At 41.4% G+C, this 21,151-nt stretch overlaps 1 protein-coding gene across 11 annotated transcripts in view; it reads left to right on the top strand.

Moving 5' to 3' along the window:
- Tanc1 (tetratricopeptide repeat, ankyrin repeat and coiled-coil containing 1) overlaps nucleotides 1–21,151 on the top strand; it is a 242,747-nt gene that overhangs the window by 102,261 nt on the left and 119,335 nt on the right. For 10 of the 11 annotated variants that reach the window (XM_023713607.1, XM_023713614.1, XM_023713611.1 and 7 more), the window contains one exon: nucleotides 11,842–12,039. The exons of the other annotated variant lie outside the window; for it this stretch is intronic. In XM_023713607.1, coding sequence (XP_023569375.1) covers nucleotides 11,842–12,039 — 198 coding nt within the window. The remainder of the gene's footprint in view (nucleotides 1–11,841; nucleotides 12,040–21,151) is intronic. 11 annotated transcript variants of the gene reach the window in all.

The following is a 21,151-nucleotide window of genomic DNA, read 5'->3' as shown; positions in this document are numbered from 1 at the left end:
CTTCTCTTCTCTTCTCTTCTCTTCTCTTCTCTTCTCTTCTCTTCTCTTCTCTTCTCTTCTCTTCTCTTCTCTTCTCTTCCTACAGTAAAGACCCATTGTCATTAATCATTCTCAGAATAGTTTCTCAGACTTCAAACACACTTATCCTGCCCGCCATTCTTGTTACTTTCGGAAGCAGTTCTGGAAGTCCTCTGTCATGCATGACTTTGCAAGGCCTGATAGAATACATGGTGAGTGCTGCTGCCAAGTACCATCCAGTGGGCATTAGGGTGGGTTTTCATCATCTTTCCTCTGGATCTGGCATTTGAAGGCTTTTCTCCAAGCTAAAAATGATCACGGAACTGAGTGTGGTGGTGCTCAACTACAATCTGAGCCCTTGGGAGACTGAGGCATGAGAAGGATTGCTTGGAGTTCAAGGCCATCCTGGGTTACATAAGTGAGTTCAAGGCCAGCCTGTACAATTTAGGACATCAAGGCAACTGTAACAGTGCAACTAAAGATGAAAAACAAGAACTTAGAAAACTGCTTCAGAAAATGACAAGAACAATGGGATAGATGTGTTTAGAGTAAGGGGAAGTAAGGTCTTCTGCTACTCTAAAGGAGAGTGTCAAGGGGTTGAAAAACAAGAGCCAAAAGAATAATAGAAATTACTATAAATTATAACATAAGCAAATACTTTTCAAATGCTATGACCCAGGCATTGTTCCAAGTACCCACTTAATCTTGTCAAGATAATACAGCTTAAAAAACTTAAACATTCACTGTATTTTGTAATCATTCTTCATAAAATAGTGTAACTGTTCCCTAAACTACATAGAGTACCAATTTACATAACATCTATAATATATATTAGATATTATAATAGGAAGCCAGGCATGATGGCCCACACCCATCAGGAGGCTGAGGCAGAAGTCTTGCTGTGAGTTTGAGGCCAGCCCTTGGCTACATAGCAAAACCTTGTCTCAGAAAACAACAAAGGGCGAGGGAGGTAGCTCAGAGCGTAAGTACCTGCCTGGGAAGCGCAAGGCCCCAAGTTCAATCTCCAGTACTGCAAAACAAAACAAGATATTATAATAGGATCACTACTTCCTTTGGATTGCTGAGTCTTGACAAGATTAAGTGGGTACTTCGAACAATGCCTGGGTCATAGCATTTGAAAAATATTTGCTTGTGTTATAATTTATGGTAATTTCTATATTCTTTTGGTTCTTGCTTTTCAACCCCTTGACACTTTCCTTTAGAGTAGCAGATGACTGTATCTTGGGGTATTTTTTTGTCTCCTTATCCCCCTTATCTGTGTGGCAGACACAGGGCTGGCCGTTCCAACTGGTGCCGATGGAGGGAAGAGTGTTGATCCTAGGCAGGTCTGTGTGGATCTGAAGCCAGAAGTCTCTGTGTTTGCAGAGAAGTGTGTGCACTCAGAGGTGTTGCACACGTAGGTTCAGTGTTCACTTTGCCCTGCAGGAGTTGGTTTTAGTGTAATTGTGTCTCACACTGGTTCTTTAGCTGGCTGTTGACCTAGATGTTGATGACTCACATTCCACTAGACCTCTGTCAATCACTCACCATGAATGGGACCCAAGCATCTATATTGTGTTGGGGGTGGTGATGGTGGTGATTATTTTTGAATGGCTAGATTTTTAGGCTGCCGGTATATTGTATCTGCTTTTGTCCCTGTGGGGACAGATCCCAGCCAACCATGCAAATGTTATGTGTATGTGACTCTGAAAACTTAGGGGAAGAAGATTTCCCATTATCTAGTAAACACTGTTCCTGGCAGTCCTATGAGGACGAACTTGAAACACACAAACAGATAAGTGAAAGGACTTCATTACAGAAAAGAGCAAGAAATAGAATTTGATCAAAGTAATTTGTCAGTATAGTTTTTTTGATTCTGTGTTTGTGCAGATTCCTCGTCAACATTTGCTTACATACTTACACTTGCAAGTTCGATACACAAGTAATCGTTAGTGAATATAATTTTAATGTTTCATTTACATGATGTTAGAGGGCTCTTTTCCCAGAGATGCTCAAAGAATGAATGAAATGAATAACTTGCATTCCATTTTGTATTGGAGAAATCATGATTAGAGTGGAATGTTAATATCCTAGCTTCAGTGAGACAATATTGACATTGTTGCTAAGATATTTTGCTCGACATGTCATTGAGGCTGCTGTTTTGAAAATTGTGCAATGATTTTGTATGTGTAAGTGGTGATGGCAGAGCAAGGATATGACAGATCTAATACAGAGGCACATAAAAATAAAATACAGGAAATGCAGTCATCTTGTTCTTTCTGTTACCCCCAATACAAGTCTGAAAAGGACCCTGGTAGATGGCCACATACGCAGTTGATTACATCTGTTCATTTTTTCCCCCCCTACTTGGTTGTGTTGCATTTTTAAGTGTATTTATTGGGGAAGAAACTTTCCTTACTTCCTAGAAACTTTGAGCCATTTTTTCCAAAATGTTTATACATCTTATTTTCCTTATAAGAAGTTGAAATAAGAAAAATGGTAGCAGTTTCCTTTTATTGTCTCGCGTTCTCTTGTAAGGAGGCCTGCTGGCAGACAGCTTTGCTGATAGGCCTGCCAAAGTTGGAATTTGAGCAGTTACTGAGGGGGCGGTGTATTGGTTATGGTATTGTTCTGAAAGTCTCTTTCCCTCCACTTATTTTTCCACCCCCAAAATGTCAGCATGTCCAATATGACAGAATGTTCCTGATGATTATCATTCAGAGACATGACTTGCTAAATTATCAGTGTGTAACAGAATTTGTTAAGCATCAAATAGTGCTGTGTGCTCAGTGTGTGTAAGGCTAGGTGATCTGATGCCTAGAACAACATGCCACTACTGTAGAAGGGGTAAGAGTTCTGACTCTAGAGTTGGATGGCTGAGGTTCAAATCTGAATCTACCAGCTAGACAATTTACATAACCTTCCCATGTCTTTGTTTTCTCATCTGTATAGCAAAGGACAGTCACAACAGCTACTTCAAAAGAAAATGAATAAATCCAGTATATAAAGTGGTTAGTAAGTGGCACACAGAATAAGGGCTTTAATAACTGTTTAGTCATCACTTTAACGGTAGGAATGCCCAGTGGGCATACATTTATAGTTAAAACCTGGGTACCTACTTTCTGTAAAGTTCCAAGGTAAAGGAGCTGTGGCAGTAATTGGGACACAAGGTGCATAGTAATGGCTGTGGAGAATGGCTTAAGGTGGTAGGCTGTTCACTGGCTTCACAGTGGTTAGATAGCAATGAGCAGTAGCAGTTCTGGACTGTGTTACTTAGTTCAGGGATGCCATCGACACAGGTGTGAGATGTGCGTACTGTGGTCCTATCACCACTTCTCGTGTCACCCCACCACCACCACGAACCTTCTGTAGAGAATGGAGTTCTCTGTATTATTGTAAGTGAAGAGCACATATTTGAGTTGTTATTAAGGAAATGTAATGTTAATAAAAGCACTGATAGTTATGATTAAAGATTGGAGGTAGGGAAGTTGGAGGAAAACCCACAAAGGCAGTGAATTTTGTTTTAAGTGCCCTATGGGGGTAGCAATCTAGAATGTCAGCGTGAGAAAAGTAGGGAAGACCTTGGGCCATATGTAAGATGTGGCTATTGATACTTTGTGCCTATGGGACAGGGCAAGCCTGGGCTAGGAGGGCTGAATGAAAGCATGTTGGTTTTGTATACTATTAAAAAGTACCATTTATTTGTATCCCATTTAAAAGTACTTACTTGGATCTTCGTCATAATTTTTTCTCACATTTTCAATTCAAAGTTTTACCTGTTGAGCGTAGGTGTAGCTTAGAGCAGGGTGAGTGCTTTGTGTCTGCACCTCTCAGTCCCCCCACCCCCCAAAACAGATTTTGTTTTTGCTCTGTATTAATTACTTTTTCTTGCCCATACTTAATCTCAGAAACTTGGTTTTCTATGTCATCTTTTCTCACACTTTAAGATGCCTATCCCTTCTCTTAGGAAAACCTCCCCAAGTTTATTGCCTTTATCATTGACTGGAGTTTTGGTAGTGTTAATTGCTCTTAGTCTATAGCATAGATTAAGTAAGCAGAAAAGCAAGGCCAGGGAAAGGGTATGGCGGGCGGGCCATCCTACACTTCACTGAATGTGTAAGTGGTGCCTGAGCTTTGTTGTCTTCATGATGTCCTCCTTCCTTGGGCTAGCAAAGTAGCTAGACATTTTCCTGTTCCTCCATCATGGATGATTTTGAGGGAGACTTACCAAAAAATAATCTGATCAACTGCAATCAGCCATGATTTGAGTGTCTGGATCTGGAAGTGTGAGCTAAAGCTCGGCCTTGGTGTGAGGGACTCAGTGGCCTCCTGGCCCGGCCAGTGGCCTCTACTGTTTCACAGACTCAGTGTGGTGGAGCTACTGTTTGTTTCAAGAACAAATGATAGGGCTGGCCAGATAGCTCAGCAGATTAAAGGACCTGCTTAGGCAGACATGGGGGCTGGGGGTTTGATTCCTGGCCTTTGAGCCCCTCAGGTGCACTGAGATGGCAATTGAGACTGGGCGTGGTGGCGCACACCTGTAATCCTAGCACTTGGGAGGCTAAAAACAGGAGGATCACTATGAGTCACATCTGTGTAGTGACACTCTGTAGACGCTGTACTAAATACATTTGCAAGCAAGCAAGCGAGCAAATGATACTCCTTTGTCTTCCTTAAAATTACTAGGATTTGTTCACTGGCAGTTTCTTATTTCTTGGTAGATTTTGTACTTGTAAATTTTTGTTTTACTTTGTAGTTAATAGATTTTACCATGCTGGGAGGGCCTTTGCTAGGACTGCTTGCCACATACAGTTTTAAACACAAAAAGGAAGTGCTTTAACCACCTGAGCCTCACTGTCCTATGCCCCAGCTAGCCATTCCCCCTTGATTTCTCCATTCCCTGATCCTCTGCTGCTTCATCATTTTCCTGTATAGATTCAGCTGTCTTTCTTAGCCCCACCACCCCAGTCCCATGCCTGTCCTTCCCTGGTGTTTGCCGTGTGTACCCACCTGAGGGTGTGTCAGTATTTGAGCTCCTGCCACAGACAGCACAGGGTGACTGGGACCTGGGACAGAGAGTGCAGGAAGCCAAGAGGAGAACCTGCGCATCAGGGATGAAGTGCGAGTGTCCGCAGCTCTGATCTGCAGAACACGGCTCTCTGCTCTTCTTCCCATGTCCCGTGTCCACCGCTGCCAACTGCATAAGCTCACCTCTGAGTGGCAAGCACACACACTTGTCTTTGTATGGCCTTGGCTGCTGGCCCATTTAACTGAAAGCTTTTCAGATCTACACATGGCTCAGTCTCGAGGAGTATAAATATAAACATTTGTTGAAAACATATCTATAGAAAATGTCAACCATATGCAAGTGCCAGCCTCCCTCAGCTGGACACTTCCCATTCTCAGCAGTAGCTACTGCTCCTGTTCTGTGTGTCCTTTGTGAACAAGTGTGTATGTTTACATATATAATTACACAGTGGTTTACGCTTGTATATATACATGTATACATACACACTCAAGGACTCTATGTTTTGAATAACAGGAACTTTAACTTTAGAGATCTACATGTCAAGGATTCCCTGAAGTTTCTTTTCCTTTGTCTTGTGATAGGAACACGAACATTTCAGATTGTTTGACCATTTTCTTGGTTAGTTCTCAATCCCAGCTGCACATAAAAATCACTAGGTGAGCTCTAAGCACCATCACCTCAGCTGTAACTCAACTGTAAGGCAGTTCCCTAGACAGGGCTCAGGATTCCTTGGGTGTGAAGGGGATGCAGTCTGCTTCTTTGCTCAGGTGTCAGGGTGCGAGGCAGGGCAGAGCCACAGAATCCAAGAATCTCAGCCACGGAATCCACAGGACGTATTTTGGGTAACATCTGTATTTTGATGATGAAATAGAGTGCTCGGTTCCACATCTACATTAGGTGAACCCTCCATGTAACTTTAAACCACAGCTGTTGGATTCTGCATCGAAGCCAGGCAGAGGGACTAGACTTGTCACTCTCCAGGGTGGCAGTCATACTGGGAGCATCCTTGCTGTGCCACCAAAGCAGTAAGCCCAAATACTTTTGTGGAGAACAAACCTCCTCCACAAAAAGAGAAGAAACTATTTAAGATGCCTTATAACTAAACACCTGTATCTCAGATCCATTTCACTTGTATGAGAGGAGCACAAGATGTGACTGAAAGAAAATTAATGATCCCTGGGCTTAGGTACTTGCCCGTGGAGTGTTCCCAGAGTGCTGTAGAACTAATTAACTAGCCGGCATGGAATGGGAAAATAGGTGAGGGAAGGTTTCTTTTCACAGTGACCCGGTACTGTGTGTAGACCTACATAGGCTATTTTTGGGTTTTCTTATTAAATATACAAAGTGACGTAATGTTGAAAGCATAACTCAGTAGCCATCTTGAAGGAGCGTACTGCTGAGGGAATGGGCTTCAGTCTAACTATTTGGGTTCAAATTCAACTCTGACATTTGCTGGTGTCCCTCAGGCATGACAGTTGGTCATTTCTGACCGCTGGTTTCTGGATCTGCGAACTGGAATAGTTAGAGTCCCTGCTGCGTGGGGGATGGTCAGAAAGATTAAATGAGGGGAGGTCTAAAGTGTACCTGATAGCCTGTCTTAGCAGATCTGAAAAAGCATTTATTTCAAAATATACCTCTATGGAATTTGGGGTGGGCTTTTTCCTGAGGTCATACATTTTTAAAGCACATAAACTTTTGCATGGAGACTTGTCTTAATGGAACAACTTGGACAGTTAGAGAAGAAATACTAGTCTGTTTATTCATCTTTTTCAGGATAAAGTAATTTTTATAGATTTGATATTACAACATGGAATATGAGTACTACATTTACTGATCTCTATTTAGAAGCCACTTGGATTTCTGAAGACAAAAGGATGTGCTGTCCCTTCCCGGGGGACCGCTGCTCTCTCAACTTTAGGTGGTATTACTTGAGTATTATTTATGACTGAGTGACTGTGGCTTTGAAAACTGTTTACTTGGATGTGTTTCTTTTTAACTTTCTTTTTGGACGTCCATGTTAATGGTCAGGAGCTTGACCTCGGTACTAGGAGATCCCTTCAGACACAAAATGCTGTGAAGTGCTTTTAGCTGCAGAGAGAAAGGCTTCTGCAGGGTTTAGACTGCTGCAATACTGTGGAAGAAATCTTTTCCAATTTTCTAGGTTTCTGTAAATAAATGAATTGCATGATTATAAAACGTTATGATGGAAAATATGTTTAAGAAACATTAGTGTGAGCAGAGGCAGGGACTGCACAAAAGAGCTGTAGTACATTTAATGCCCTAGTTACGTGTATTGCACAAGTCCCGCTTTCTGGAGCTGGATAAACAGAACATCTTTCTCTTTCTATTCTAAGCCTCTGTCCCCCCCCTTTGCAAGCCACTTCAGTGGTACAATAAATGGAAATCTTACTTCCTGCCTCTGCAGACCTATTTACCTGAATGTCTGAGCTCACCCTTGGCTTTCTCGGGCCTATACTTTGTGAAATAGGCTTTTACTTTCATGTTCTGCCTTCGTTGCCCTCATTTTTAAAAGCCTTCCCTAATCCTGCACTCAATGTACTTTAATCTGCAGTGTTTTACTTCGCCATCCTCAGGGCCACCTTGCAACGTTCATCTCTCAGATTTATGTTTCTTTCTGTTGTGAGTTTAAATCCTTTTTCAGTCTGTGATACTGACAATAAAGGTTAAAATAAGGTTCTTTTATTGAAACTCCACCAATTTAAAATGTCTTATTAGATGGTTTATTCTCTTTGGTTCCATTATCTTTGCAAACTGTGACTTGGAGTCTTACCCCTCTTTTGTGTATATATTTTAATTTTTATCTATTATATACATGGAGGATTTTATAAAAGTTTACTTGTACCCGTGTACATGCACATGTATATATGTTGAATGAGTAATAGTTTATATAATTTGCAAAACCTAAAATATTTACTGTTAAGGCACAAATGTTTATCCCCAAAATGTATATATATTTAACACATTTAAAATGTGTGGATTTGGGACTCTGTTTTCACCAGAGTTTTTAAATGGAAGGACTATATTAGTATGCTGGAGCTAGGCAGCTGGTTGCGGGGAGTTTCTGGCCCCTTTCCTTCTGGTTAATAACCAGGCCCCAGCCTATTATCTGTGACATGGTGGGATTGAACCCTGTGGCTGTCAAGTGTGTAAATGCTCCTTGGGCAATACCTGCCTGTAAGCAGGAGGGGTCCTGGTGAGTCGCTGGCCACTGAAGGCGCGCTTTCTGTACCCCGGTGAGTACGCGCTGTCCTCCTGGCTTGGGCATTTCTGCTGCAGCCACAGGAAGATGATTGAAATGTGTTTCCCATCATTTAATTGAGGTGGGTAATAAAATAGATTGCAGTTAAAGTAAAACAATGTCTATCAAGGCTGAAAAAAAGATGCCAGCCATGCTGGTTGTTGCAGTGAAACGTCTTTCATTCCTCTTAAACCTCTTTAAGCATCTGCAGAGGAATGTTAAATCAACCGGAGAATTTCTGGTGTCATGTTGCCCAGGACCAGTATACTATTGTTCCTGTGGATGCTCTTAAGAGATTTTCCCTTTCTGCCTCTGGCGGCAAGAGATGCTCTGGGCTTTCTTTGACCTTAACTTCTTGTCCTGGGCAGTTACAGCTAAAGCTCCAGGCTGGAGTGCTGTCTCTAGCGTCTGAGCTGCTGGGTCACCCACTTGGTGCTTTGTGTTTCCTGTTCATCCCTATAACTCCCGCTGCTCTGTGCCTTGCTGATACACGGAAGCTGGAAGTTCGTTTCTGGCAAACCAAACAAGGCGGCATGTTTGGGACAGATGTAATAGTTTGATGCCAAAATTAGTTGAAATAAGAGCTGGCCGGATAGCTCAGCAGACTAAAGTGCCTGCTTCAGCGGAGCCCAGTGGCTGGGGTTCCATCGCTGGTTTGCCATGCCAGCCCTGCCCGCTGGGCTCCCTGAGAAGGCCATTGAGACTGGGCATGGTGGTGCGCGCCTGTAATCCGGCACTTGGGAGAATCACTACGAGTCTGATCTATGTAGCGAGACCCTGAACACCCTGTAGACCCTACCCTAAATACAGGAAAAAAAAAATTAAGTTGAAATAGGAACTCATCCCCTCCAAATCCATCTCTGGGTCTCATTTTTATTCCAATCTGCATAAAATTAAAGTGCCAGAGACCAGCTGCTCCAGAGGCTGAAGGTCCTCACGGCTACAGCATGCTTTGGAAATTCATTCCCACCAGATCTGCAGTTAATGAAAATATTTGCTTTGCTTGATATAAACAAAGTTTATGGGCAGAATCTGTAATTAGGAAATGTTTTAAATCTTTACCTTTCAAGTCTTACTTTTTCTTGTGTGTGCTGGAGAAGTCTTAAGTGAGAAAAGAGGCATTTGTCAGTGATCAGCTCACATTTTAAATTTCTGGTGGTGTTAATACGTCTTCTCCCTTCTTCTGTTTTTGCATCCTAATTAAGGGACTTGAAATCTGAGTTTTTTATTTACATATAGGTCAGAAAGTCTTCTGAGTAGGTAGAGGACTGTGCTTTGTGGCCTGTCAGGCCACCCTCCAGTCCTTTGAGATAATTAACTTTTTTTTTTGGCATACCAGGGATTGAACTCAGGGCCCTGTGCTTGCCAGGGAAGCATTTATCCTACTGAGCCATCTCCCCAGCCTCCCTATAGTCTTTTGATAAGCCAGGCCTGTGACTTAGATAATAGAACAGCAGTGTAGCTCTCTTCAAATACATAGAAAACCAGTCCACTTCTTGAGGGTGCCGCCACGTCCTGATGTTACCCCAGGGGCTGTACGCTGTGCCTCAGCTCTCCAAGATTTTGTCCTCTAGCATTTCTTACTTCAGCATCCATGAATTGGGGGATCTGGACTCTGTTCTTGCAAGTATAGCACCAGCTTACTTTTTTTTTTTTTTGAAACAGAATCTTGCTAGCTTGGCCTCAAGTAGTTGGAATTAGAAGTGTGTGCCACCAGGACCACTTCTGTCTGTGTTGTTTACATGACAGCTAGGTCATGGTAGGGAGTGGTCATGAGAATAAGATATTCAGTCAGAGAAAATGCCTGACCTTCTGTTCTCAGGTGTCTCTTCTGAGCAGTTGGCATCTAGCACCAGTAGGAATTGGTAGTATGGTATAGCCCCAGCTCTGCCTGGAGATCTGTTTCATTACCAGCCAAAGCAGGCAGTCAGAAAACTTCGTGCACTAGTAGTGTCAGCAAAACCTCAGACTGGCACTTCTGGTCCTGGGAGTTGGTGACTGTGGTGTCTTACGGAGTAGGGGAGGGTTATAAAGGTCTAGAAGGGGGCCATTCGTATCCACATAGACTGCATTAACTCTGCCTGCTTCCCTCCCTTGGGGATTGAACTCTGTCTTGGGCATTCGCTGTGAATGTCCTTGTTTCTGTAATCCAGTGAAGATTTTCTAATAATTCTGGCTGTTTGTCCAAAGGCCAGATATTTGAGCAATTGCAGATAAATGTTTAGTTTCCCAAGTCTGTCTTAAACCCCAATTACCTTTTTGACTTTGCCAGCTTGCCCATCAGACCTCAAGGCTTTTCTGTTCACAGCTCTGCTAACTGAGAGTTGTCTTTGAGCGTGAGGCATGAGCACGCTCCCTGCTTTGTGGTGGTGGAGAGCACTCCCCTGCTCCATGAGTCCTAACACAAAAAAAGCATAGTGATATGGTTTGGAACTTGAAAGGTTTGAGCCACATTCCTTTTTTGAGCCATGTAGTTGAAAGAAATGAGAGTCTCTCTTTCTCTTTCTCCCTTCTTCCCTCTCTCCCTTTCTCTTTCTCAAAGCCTGTACTTAAGTTTTTGGACTGAGGAAGACCTGGCAAAGACCATTTACTTGGTGTTGTCAGACTGGCTTTGCTTGTAGAAAACTTACACATATCTTTCCAATTCTACTGTCTATAATTTAGAGCTTAAAGATGCTATATAATCTGCAGGATGATGACTTGCCTTTTCCTATACTTCCTCAGTTGCTGCTTCGTACATACTGAGGGAATGTGACTGGGGGAAGGAGCTGTGGGAGGAAACATATTATCTTAGTGCTTGAGGATTACCTGGGTTGGTGGGGGTGGCTGGTCCCAGCCAACATGCTCTCTTCTTTCTACACTGTAATTGCATCTTCTCTATTTTTGGAGAATCTGCCTACTGAAGAATATTTAATTTCATAATAGTAAGCTTTTTGTCCCCAAGGTCATTTAGGGGTTAAGTACCCAGGAAATCTGCTCAGTGGCGGTTTGGGGCTCCTTGAGGGTGAGAGGGTGGGCCCTATTTTATGGGTCATATGGAGCAGAAGACATGGGAGAGCAGAGGGCTGGTGCTGGGAAGGGCTTGGCCAGACTCAGCCTTGTGGGAGAGGAGCAGTAGGAGGTCTGGGAGTTCTGGAGCAGCTCTTGGCTTAGAATCTCTTCCACTGGTACCCACAAAAAACTAATAATCCTCCCCGATAACTTTAGCTGAACTCAAAGCTTCTTGTAGATCATTCATACTTAGTGTTGGTGTAATCTAAGATCCATGACTTACTGGACACATTGTTATGGATGAGACCAGATCAGTTGGGTACTGCGAAACAGGAATAGGGGCAAAATTCATTAATATTTGAGTGCTGCAGCTTGGATTTTTCTCACACAGAAAACAAAAAATTAAGAGCAATAGGGAAAAAGCATTTGAAAGAGATTCACCATTTAATATGTGGGCATCTCCTAAGAATATAGTTCTCAGGAAGTAAGTTTACATCAATCTGCAATGGATGATCTGGCCTAAGGTATTGTCTTTCCACTCTAGGAAGTGACTTCAGTCTGGAGACATCTTCAGCCCTGCCCCCTGGCTGTGGTGGGGACTCCCCTGGGAGCGGTCTTCCTGGAACAGAGGATGCCTATCGGGTGAGCTTGGCCAAAGGTGTCTCGATGTCCCTGCCTTCATCACCCTTGCTGCCTCGACAGTCTAATTTGGTGCAATCAAGATCAAACAAAAAATCCCCAGGTAAACAACACAGTGGTATCCACATGAGCTGTCTTAATGCGTGTGTAGAAATTTAGCAAAATGAATGTGATGAGAAATCTTGGAGGAGGGCATTTTTTCTTTGTTACACTATTTGGAAGAAGAAATTGCTTTTTTTTTTTTTTTTTTTCCTTCCTGTTTTTTGTTTTTTGTACAGGGCTAGTGATGCAGTACTGGGTATCAAACCCGGGTCCTTGTTCCTGCCCCCAAGGACTGCCAAGCTATCTCCCCAGCCCCTCTGTTTATTTTTTGAGATAGGATGTTACTATATAGTCCATACTGGCTTGGCCTAGCTGGCCTTGGACACATAATTTTCTTGCCTCAGCCTCCTAAATGCTGGGATTACAGGTATGATCCCTCATGGCAAGCAGGGATTTCTTTTAAAAGTACAATTTTTAAATAGACTTACTGCTGTAATTTAACTTTCATATATGTTGTTTTGATTGCTTAGGCTCCATTTTTACAAAGATTCAAAGTCTTGTTATTTATGCCTGTAATTCATACTTGCTATTTGTACCATTAGTTTTGTTGGTTTCTTGTTGATGAATTAAGCACCGTGGACTGAACTTTCATGAGCGTGTTTAAGAGTTTAGGTTAGATAAGTGTCATGTGTGTTCATTACTACCAAACATGTACTGGTGTATTTTACTTGGTTACATCACCCGGTGTTTGAACAGCTGTAAAACATAATTGCTTGTGAAAACTCAGACTTGTGGGCCGGGGATATGGCTCAGTGGTGTAGCACCTGGCAAGTGAAAGGTCCTGAGTTTGATTCCTGGTACCAAAAAGCAAAAAAGCATAAAACCCTCAGACTTACAAAGGGATGTGGCTAGAGACTTACTGATTACTTGTGCCCTTAACTTTAAGAGGTTATAATTCAGATGTGAGGAAGGCCCTTTCAGGTGCTCATGCCTGGAATCATAATAGTTCTTTGGTACACTTTTAGATTGGTTGAATGTTCGCTTACAAAAGGCAGGAAAATTGGGGGCTTCATTGATCATGTGCCAATGCCAAGATTCTTCTTATTACATGTAAACATATTCAGAATTTATCTAAAATGTGCCCTGAGGCTGTGAAATTAATTAGTTTCTGTTTTCTTAAATATTTATATTTCTTGAAATGACACACATTGTTTCTGAATCATTAATTGGATGGTCAAGATTTATGTGGGGTAAAATTAGGGCCAACCCTTAAAGCTTTGAATTTTAGAAATGATATTATGGCTTTTTTTTTTTTTTTTGAATTTGGTGAGTGTCCAAAATCTTTTATTGTTCTAGACTTTTCTTATTTTGAACAATATTGTTTATAGTCTGGTCATTAGCTGAAACTTGGAAACCTTTTTGGTATGAAGTGATTTCCTGTGCCAAGGAATCTGACCTGTTTATCAGTATTTGGGGAAATTCCTGGAATGTCCTTGCTTTTCTCGCTGCCCTCCCCACTGCTGTATCTCTCTGTCAGATGTCTTCTCTTCCTTTAAATCTTAGTTCCCACACTGCCTGTCTTGCTGGGTTAGCCTATTTTCCAAAAATTATGCACAGCATCTTACTTTTCTTTATTATTAGTTAGATCATTTGCCCTGTTCACTGCAAACTCCTGAACCTCCTCCCAGGCCCATCTGTGCATTCCCTTGTAAAATCCACTTTCAGCCAAGACACCTACTCTGTCACTTTAGCAAGAACCTCCTTCTCTCCAATCTGACCAGTTACTTCAACCTTCACCATCCCTGGGTAATGCCTGATCATCCTGGCTTGTCTTAACAAGAATTCTTTTTAGCCAAAGTCCTTCTGCCCTTCACTCCTGAGTTTTCTTCTTCGTAATTTTCCTTTCCTTTCCTTTCCTTTTCTTTCCTTTCCTTTCCTTTCCTTTCCTTTCCTTTCCTTTCCTTTCCATGTATTTGATACAGGGTCTGCAGGGTTTCATTAGGTAGATTGGATTCATAGTGATCCTCCTATTTTCAGCTTCCCAAGCACTAGGATTACAGGTGACTCAGTCACATTCACTGTCTCAGTGAGCTCCTGGGGCGGGTCTGGCCCAGCACGCTGGGGATGGAACCCTTTCTGGCCTCTGCACACTGCCCAAGCAGGCGCTTTAGTTCGCTGAGCTATCTGGCTGGTCTACTCTTTGTAATTTTTCATTTACTGACCCCCAACTTGCTTCCTGGCTGTAAATTCCCCATTGGCCTTGCTTTATTCAGAGTTGAACCCAATCTTCTGTTGTAGGCAGCTAAGTTAGATAGAAATATTATAGGCAATTAGACAGGGCTAGGCTCTCAAAGGACCTGATATGGAAGACAAGATACCTTGCAGCTGTGGGAAAGATGGGCACTCCTGCTGTGAGCCAAGCCTCAAGACAAAATATTAAATAAATGCAGCCACATACCTCCCTAGGGATGGACATCAGGGATTGATATTCTAAGGAAGTATCAGTCACCTTGAAGTAGGCAAAAAGAGTCACTAACCCAACCCTCTAGATGAAAAGCCCCTGTTCTGTTTTCATGCTTTTCCATTTGATCCTAGTGTAATCAGTTTTACCTCAATAATTATGCTTGTCATCTCATTGGTGGACCACAGTTTTGTCCCACCTCATGCGAGTTCCCATGTTTCCCACCTTGGACCTGCCTCACCTTGTGGATTTGCTCTATTAAAATCCCTAGGAAAGGCCAGTTCCTTGGCAACCCACTTGGGTCCCCTTCTGTCTCTCTGTTGGACAGAAGGCCCCCCTTCTTTGTTCCTAAAATTCATTCTTTGGATTTAGAGAACATGAACTTGTCCCAGGTATCTTTCAGATTGTGAGTTTCTTTCCCCTGTATCAGTTCTCCCCAGCTGCAAAATCTTACTGCCATGGTCCCAGCATCTGCATCTGAAAGAAGTGTGAGTTGCTGTGCTTTCCCAAGTGTCACTGAACAGTTTATTCTTTGGTAGTACATCTGTGCTTTCTGTCTCTGATGGTACAGGACAGGCAGGATGTGTTATTAAAGTACAAGCACAAGGTTCTGAGTTGATTCCCAGTCCCCAAAAAAGTATACTTTATCTATGTAAATTAGATAATTCTGAGAACCTCCTTTTAGATTTTTTTTTTTTTTTTTGCGGAACCAGGGATTGCACTCAGGCCCTTGCGCTTGCCAGGCAAGCGCTTATTCTACTCCGCTATCTCCCCAGCCCTGAGAACCTCTTTTGAACCTTAAGGGACCTCAGTTAAGGCAATGCCATGGGCTGAGATTTGACATTTTGCACAAACATTTCTTTTGTCTGTGCTATTGCAAGTGAAGTGACGTTGTTTGAGCCTTAGGACATGGAAACACCTGAGAGACTCCAGCAAATACATTTTAGATATAATTTCATTATTAATAAAAAATTCAGACTGATTTCATGGGGTTTTGGATAGCAGTAAATGGCTTGGCAAGCCTGGAAAGAGTGGCAGTCCAGAAGGGTTTCATGGGGGCTTCTGGAATGTGGACTGAGAAATCCTGAAGCTTATCTCCTTATGTTCTTGGACCAATATTAGGTATTTTTGATTTTGAGAAAATAACCTAAGGTTTTTTCTCTGTAGAAGTGAATTTATTTCTGCAAAATTCTTTGGCCTTATGAATAGAAGGGCATAGTGGTTCTGTACCATTCAAGCTTCATTTGATTGAAAAAAATATCTTCCATCTTAGATGTTTTTGATGCAAATGGTAATGGATTAATCTAAGCAGCTATATCTCTAACAGAGCGGCTCTTGAGTGCTGCTTAAATTTGTCCCGCAAATTAGTGTCTCACAGTGATGATTTGGCTTCATTATCTTGATAATTTTAATTTGAATAGAAAAGTTAAGGGCAAATATGCTTGTATAAAAATGGCACTGACTCAGAATACATTAAATGATGAACACTCTTATTTCTGCAGTCTCTTAACACATACATTTCTGCTTAAACCATATTGTTGGAAAAATATCTGGAGCCCTAATGTTATACCTGCCTGTTTAAAGAAAAAAAAAGTTGACATATGGCTGTGAACGTGCATTGGATTTAAAAATATCCTTCTATTTTAGAAGCTAGCACTGTGCTACTAATCATACAGTGAATAGTGTGACTGCAGCTCCCAGAAGACTTTGAGCCCCTCCTCCTCCTCAGGTCCCCACCCCTCTAGCAGAGTAAGCCACTTAGGCTTCTTCAGGGCCTATCCCTCAGACCCACCTTTGAGAGTCAGGACCCATGAGTTTTGTTCTGATAAGAAGAATTAGACCCCTTTCTCTGTCCTATTTAAGAAGGTGATTTACAAAACCCACCAAACCTGTTTTACTTGTTTAGGTAGAAACTCTTCACTAATTGTTGATAATCCGGAAACTGTCAAGAGCTTGCAACAAGGGAGGGTCAAATACTATAAACTCCTGTGCTGCTGAAATTTCTTTGGATACAATTAGTGATTAGATCCTGGATCTTGGAGATCTGGCCAAGAGATGATGCCACTAGCCTTGCATTACTGTGACCCTGTGTCTTGCTTGCTTTTCACGCACCCTCCTTTTACATCAGGATGTATTTTTATTTATCCTTCTGCCACTTCCCCCATCTGTGTGCATTTTCCCCACTCCTAGTTGGAAGATTCTGTTTTCTAAGTATTTGAAAATTTTTGGTGTTTTTGTAAATGGAGAATCCATTTTCTAGTCATGAAAATGAGGACCAGCATCCATTAAAGTAGCTCTGTGACTGTTGCAAGCCTTTTGGATTAAGATTTCATCAATATTTGTAATGTATTCTTTTGCCTTCCAGAGACAAGAAAGGCTCATTTCCTGTGCTTTATTTATTAGTAATATCATTAGTTAGTTTTATATTTGTATTCTTTTTCCCGGATCACTTTGTGCCCATTTTAAAATAGTCAGAAAGGTTGTGCATGAATGAGGAGCAGCCTTTTGAAATACAGAGATGGGTACAACAAAAAATGGTGACAACTGAATGATAACTTTTGAACGTCCCTAGTGTGAAAATTCTCCATAATCTAAAATTACTTGTGCACTGACATGATGCCTCAAGTGGAAGAGCTCATACTTGTCATGTAATGGAACACAGTTAAAACATAGTGACATTAAAAATATCATATAGAATTGGGCTGGTGAGATAACTTAGTTGTCTAAAGCACCTGCTTAGGCAAACTTAGGCAAGCGCAGGGACTGCGGTTCAATCCCTGGTGCCACAAAAACCCCCACAAAAAATAACAAGAACACAAAACACTAAAAAAAAATTATATAGCACTACCTTCAATCTGTGTATGCAAGACATATATGAAACATAAACTTTATATTTAGCCTGGGTCTCATTTTCTTGGTATCTCACGTGCATGCAGATGTTCCAGAATCTAAACACTTCTGGTTCCAGGAATCCAGGAGAAGAGATCCTTACAGCGTCCTGCTCTTCTCTTTGTACTGGCTTATGTGGACAGCCTGGAGAGTGCCAGCTATTTCTCCTTCTTTCTAGTTCCAGTTCCAGCTCACAGTTGATATAGCTGATAGAGCAGCTTTAAAAACTCCTGTTAGCCAGGCATGGTGGTACAAGCCTTTAATCCCAGCACTCAGGAGGCTAAGGCATGAGAACAGAGAGTTCAAGGCCAGCCTGGGCTACATAGTTAAACTCAGTAACGAACAAAAAAGAAAACTCTTGCTCTCTGTTTCTCTGAGGGAAACACCTTCCATGGACAGTGTGAAGTGGCAGCCGTCCTGTCTGTCTGATTCTTGAATAGTGAGTTAATGTCTGCCAGTGGGGCTGCCTCCTCCCATCCCTGCTAGGGTACTTCTTGTACAAAATTTGGAAATCCAATTGTTGAGAGAGAATTATTGCCAGCATTTTGATACATTTTTTTCTAGTCTACTTTGAACAATCTACTGAAACCTGAGACCATATGATGTAGCCCTTTTGTGTTCTGCCTTTTTTTCCATTTCATATTGCATCATGAGCAATTTTCTGTCTGCTTGAAGATACTCATTTGTTGCTTCAGTATTCTATAATTTATTTACAATTAATTTCTAACTTGTGTATTTAGATTGCTCTTCAAGTTAAAAGAGTATAGCATGAACCAAGATGTTCCATTTTAGCTGTTAAATTTCTGGTGTAAGTTTTAAATTAATTGTGCTGCAACATGCAGAAGATTTACCATCTTAACTGTTGTCTAAGCATACAGTTTAGTAGTTAAGTCCAGCCCACCTCCAGAACTCCAGATAGGAATACTTTGTCAAGTAGTTTAATGCACAACTCATGATAGCTCTTCAAGGGTGGCAGATTCCCAGCGCTGGGATCATTGAATGAAATGGCCTGCATTTGTATTGCCCAGTTGCTTTTCAGAAAAGCAGTATTGATTACACATGCCCTCTAGCATTCTTTTTTTAAAGTTAACATTTTCTAGGAACTGTCTAAATGGATGGTCCCTGTAGGCGCTTTGTCAGGCCTAGTTGTAGACTTCTGAGCATTTTAAGAGGCTGAGAGGTTATTCTGTAGCCTTCTTTTGAACTTCCCATCTGTCTGCACTTCTCAGACAACTTCCATTTTCCTTCCAGGATCCTGTGTCAGAGACACTATCGCAGCTGCATCAGATCAAATTCATGGTCAGAAAAACACTCAGCTGGCTTCCACTGTGTCTGTTACTGAGTCCCTAATGCTTGCTGAGCTCATGGGATCAGGAAGGATTGTAGGCCTATTGGAGTTGGGAAGGCCCTTCAAGTGCTTCCAGGCCAGGCCTCTTTGCTGATACGGAGGCAGGGACCGCATAGTCAATAGGAAATTTGCCTCAGATTCCCAAGTTACTGGTGGAGGTTGGTCCTTTTTGCTGTGTCCCAGTCTCATTCTCCTGTGACCAGTCTGCATGCTTCTGCCTGGTGGTAGACATGAGAGCTTCAGGTGTTTGACTGTGGTGTGAGGTCATGGCCTTGGATGGAAGATTTGTGCACAGGGGAAAACCTGCACAGCCCCACCTGTCCTTGTGGAACCAGCTAGCTGTAGCCTGCTTTCCCTTCTCAGCAGTTAGGACTACAGTTGGGATCTGACCTTCAGCAAAGACAGGGCCAGGGATATAGCTTAGCAGCACAGGGCCTGCCTGGCAAGTGCAAGGCCTTGCGTTCGAAAAAAAAAAAGCAGCAAGGACAGTTCCTCTGGCTGTGGTAAGTACTGCACTCTTTTTTCCTCCTGGAAGCTGTATGATGGCTTCTTCCAAGGAGTAGACAGCTCCATTGTGCCACAGGCAGGACTGTGAAGCTGACACAAATGTTTTCTATCATTCTTCTTAAAACACGCAAGCACACATAGAACCTGTGTTTGCGTGCCTTATGTGCATTACGCGTATGTGTGTGTGTTTTCCACTTACTCCCTGCTGATGAGTCCTGGTTCCCTTGTACATAATTTGTACCCTAAGCAGGCCCCAGAGTTCTGAAAAATACCAGTGCTTGGGTCCTAACTTTAGAGATCTTGATGTAATGTACATGAGGTATATTTTGGCATTGGGATTTTTTTTTTTTTTTTTTTTAAGCTTCCTGGCTGATTGTAATGTAGCAAGTCAAGAACCACTCATGAAGGCTATGTAGTTGTCTCACACAATTCCTTTTCAGTGAGGGTAACTATATGCTTATTGCTACTTCCTAAATTTTAGAGATAGCATTTGAGAAGGAAAACACAAAAACATACAAAATTGGTGGGGCAGTGGCATATTCCCATAATCAAAACTACTTGGGAGACTGAGGCAGGAGGCTCTGTTGAACTCAAGAGTTCCAGGCCTGCAGGGCAATGGAGTGAGACCCTCTCTCTCTTTTTTCTAAAATGTGTGATATGAAATGGTATAATAAATCTCAGTTCCCTTTATACCTAAAGGATAGCTACTCCTTCTTTCTTTCCTTTCTTTTCTTTTCTTTCTTTCTTTCTGTGGCAGTGTAGCACCCCAGCACTAGACAAGTAAGAAGCACTCAGTTTTTCACTAAAGGACAGTGAAAGATTATCTGTTTTAAAAGCCATGCTTATAACCATCCAATTAAAGTAAAATAGCTAAGTCAAAACTTTAACATTGAGGATGAACTGTTAACAGATTTATGTATATCTTTTACTTTTGGGAATTTTTGTGGTACTTGTCCTTCATTCTTCGGAGCAGTTTGTGTGTCTACTGGGCCAGTATGTGTTACCACAGCTTGTTGTTTGTTTTAAGGCTATCAGTCATATATGTTATAAAAATTTTTTCCTTATTCCTCATTTTCCACTTAATTAGATTATAGTGTTTTATGACTCTCAGAAGCTTTTCATTTTCTGAAGCTAAATTTATAAATTTTCCATTGTGATTTATCCTGTTGCATTTTTAAAAACAGCTTTATTGGAATATAATTTACATACCACATGACTCATCTATTTAGTTTAACAGTTCAATTTTTTAAATCTGTTTTCACAGGATTGTGCAGTCATTGCTGTAGTCAAGTTCAGGACTTTTTTTTTTTCATCCATAAGAAAACCTCAGATAAACCTATATTCACGAGTATGCATTTCACATTCCTCTCTACCCTTCATTCTTTACCATCAACTCTGAACCTACCATGAAACCACGAATCTCCTCTCTGTCTTCATGGATTTGCTCACTATGAGCATTTTATGTAAGTGGAATTACATAATATATGGCCCTCTGTTAATGACCTTTTTAAGGACCATGTTTTCTGGGGTCATGCATGTTGTAGTATGAACTAGTACTTTCTTCTGTTTTAGTATCAAATGATATTTAAGTATTCAACATACTTTCTTTACTTAATAAAATTTGAGTTATTTCCAGTTTTGGCTACTGCGAATAATGCTTATATAAACCCTCGTGCATGTATTTTTTTTTTTTTCATGTTTTCAAAAAGCTTGGCTTTTTCATCTAGCATTTATTTATATATTTACCACATAAGCATCACAGGTTGCCTTCTTTTTTTTAAATTTTTTTTATTTTATTTTATTTTCAAAGTTTTATTGATAAACAGCAATGAGACAGTTTCAAATCAAATCGGAAGTACAGTTTCAATAAATAATACACTGCATATATTCTTCTTAGTGGTTAATTGCTGTACAAGATGCGGACTTGTGATCCTATTTACAAACACCATTAGAACAAATCATTCTGTT

The sequence above is a fragment of the Octodon degus genome, unplaced genomic scaffold (assembly GCF_000260255.1).
Source record: "Octodon degus isolate 3935 unplaced genomic scaffold, OctDeg1.0 scaffold00032, whole genome shotgun sequence".
Lineage (NCBI taxonomy): Eukaryota > Metazoa > Chordata > Mammalia > Rodentia > Octodontidae > Octodon > Octodon degus.
The sequence above is the reverse complement of the archived record's forward strand: the minus strand, read 5'-3'. Positions and strand labels throughout refer to the sequence as shown.